This window comes from Rutidosis leptorrhynchoides, chromosome 1 (genome assembly GCF_046630445.1).
Source record: "Rutidosis leptorrhynchoides isolate AG116_Rl617_1_P2 chromosome 1, CSIRO_AGI_Rlap_v1, whole genome shotgun sequence".
NCBI classification, from domain to species: domain Eukaryota; kingdom Viridiplantae; phylum Streptophyta; class Magnoliopsida; order Asterales; family Asteraceae; genus Rutidosis; species Rutidosis leptorrhynchoides.
Genome location: NC_092333.1, coordinates 236,604,818 through 236,607,025, shown reverse-complemented (window position 1 = coordinate 236,607,025; position 2,208 = coordinate 236,604,818). Strand labels below are relative to the sequence as shown.

The following is a 2,208-nucleotide window of genomic DNA, read 5'->3' as shown; positions in this document are numbered from 1 at the left end:
ATCAATTGACTACATAAACTCATTTCAATTAATCAAGTCTTAACAAGTTTGATTGCTTAACATGTTGGAAACATTTAATCATGTAAATATCAATTTCATTTAATATATATAAACATGGAAAAGTTCGGGTCACTACAAACGACACCGCATAAATAAAACCGTCCGTTTTATCATATCAAGAGAGAGATAAAATCTATTGGCACCGCTACCGGGGATCAAATATTTTGATTGAGAAAGGTTTAAAACAGACAAAAGTGCTATTTGGTGGTGTCTAAGAAAGACAATTATACACGGACTTGGTTGTTGGATTTTCCTAACAGTCTCCAATTATATTGGAACCAAAAGGATCATGCCTCTCCGTAGTCGATCTGGCCACTTATGCACGAATTAATTTATAAGAAGCCCTATTAATTGGAATATCCGATAAGGTTAGTGACCGAATTTCAAGAATAATTGTTTTTATTAAATTATCGATCCTTTAAGTTAATTAACATTTTTTGAAAGTTACTCTTCCAAGTTTTAAAAGAAAAAATCTAAAAATGGAACAACCAATCACCCTCGCTTATATGCAAAAGCCATGCTTAGAAGAAAGAGGAGGACCCTTCACCTTAGGAACCGAAGAGATCCCTGAAATCAGTTCACATATGATCAAATTGGTCAGTATGATCTGTAAATTTCAAGAATTTCCAACTGACGATCCAAACTTTCACCTAAACAAATTTATCAGTCTGGTTGACTCTTTTAAGAAGGGAGAAAATGAGAAAAACATTTAAAACTTCACTTTTTCCAATATTCTTTGTTTACACACACTTTAACATGGTTTGATGAGCTTAAACCTAATTCAATACATTCATGGGAAGAATTAGCCACAAAGTTTTTGAACAAATTTTAGCCACGAGTCATTGTGTCTCGCATGGAATAGATTAAAGATGATGCTTAAAAGATGTTCTAATCATTCGTTAAGTTGGGCAGACATAATCTGCACACTTTACAATGGTTTGACCAAGGATGATACGCCTCTCCTAGATATGGCGTCGCAAGGCAATTTCATGTCACGAACGGTAGATGAAGCATGGAATCTCTTAGAAACGATAGCTGCACAACATGAAGATTGAAGCAATGAAGCTGAAATTGAATTCGGGTATTTTGAATAAGATTGATAAAGTTATGGCCAATGATGTCTTTTTTGCTAAATTTGTTAGCTCGTATGCTGGTTTCCAACCCTATAGGGCATCTGATCACACTCCTGCAATTTTAAAACTCCCTGATGTTTGGTGAACAATATGTGCCATAAACCATTTAGATTTTCAATGTACATTGTGACCTATGATGAGTTTCGTAACACTGTTTTAGATGGGTGGTGTTAATAGGTGGAGGGACATCGCATGTATAAAGTGGTCAAGAAGCTCTGTATGCTCAAAAAGCCGGTTAGAAAAATTATGTGGCAGAAGGGGAACTTACATGAGCATGTTATGAAACTGCGGATGGAACTGGATGCAGCTCAACTCTCCCTTTATTTAAACCCTTTCTCAATTGACATTTGTGGGAATGAAGCTCATTTGTTACAAGCTTATAACGGCGCTTTATTAGATGAGGAGCGGTTTCTTAAACAAAAGGCAAAAGTGGAATGGTTACGAGTTGGTGATAATAATTCGCGTTATTCCAACAATGTTGTCAATAGTAAAATAAACAAGAGTAGAATTCAGGTTGTTATGGATGTTGATGGTAATATGAATGATGGCAATGAAGTTCCAAATATGTTTGTTAATCATTATGCTACCTTCTTGGGTACTGCAACAGTTTCGACTCCCATCCATGATCCAGATTCATTATTCACAAGAAAGGTCAGTAATGAGAAAGATCTAGTTATGATCAATGGTCTCGGATGAGGAGGTTAAGGCGGAAATTTTTGACATTGGGGATAACAAATCACCGGGCCCGGATGGCTATTCTTCGGTTTATTGAAAGTCGCATGGGATATTATTGGTGTAGAAGTTACATGAGCGGTCCAAGATTTCTTTTGTAACGGAAAACTTCTTAAAGAAATCAATCACATGATTATTTCTTTGCTTCCTAAAGTGGCCAACCCTTGCAAGGTTACTGATTATCGTCCTATTTCATGTTGTAATGTCATCTACAAATGTATTACTGTAAGATTATTACTAACTGTATTAAAGACAACTTGGGTGACATGTGAACTCGGGTCCA

At 35.9% G+C, this 2,208-nt stretch overlaps 1 protein-coding gene across 1 annotated transcript; it reads left to right on the top strand.

The window, feature by feature from the left end:
* Positions 1 to 1,104: 1,104 nt before the first annotated feature.
* On the top strand, positions 1,105 to 1,889 carry LOC139895969 (uncharacterized). The gene is made up of 2 exons (XM_071878535.1): positions 1,105 to 1,269; positions 1,371 to 1,889. The coding sequence occupies exons 1-2, from the start codon at positions 1,105 to 1,107 to the stop codon at positions 1,887 to 1,889; spliced, it is 684 nt and encodes a 227-aa protein (XP_071734636.1).
* The last annotated feature ends 319 nt before the right edge of the window (positions 1,890 to 2,208 follow it).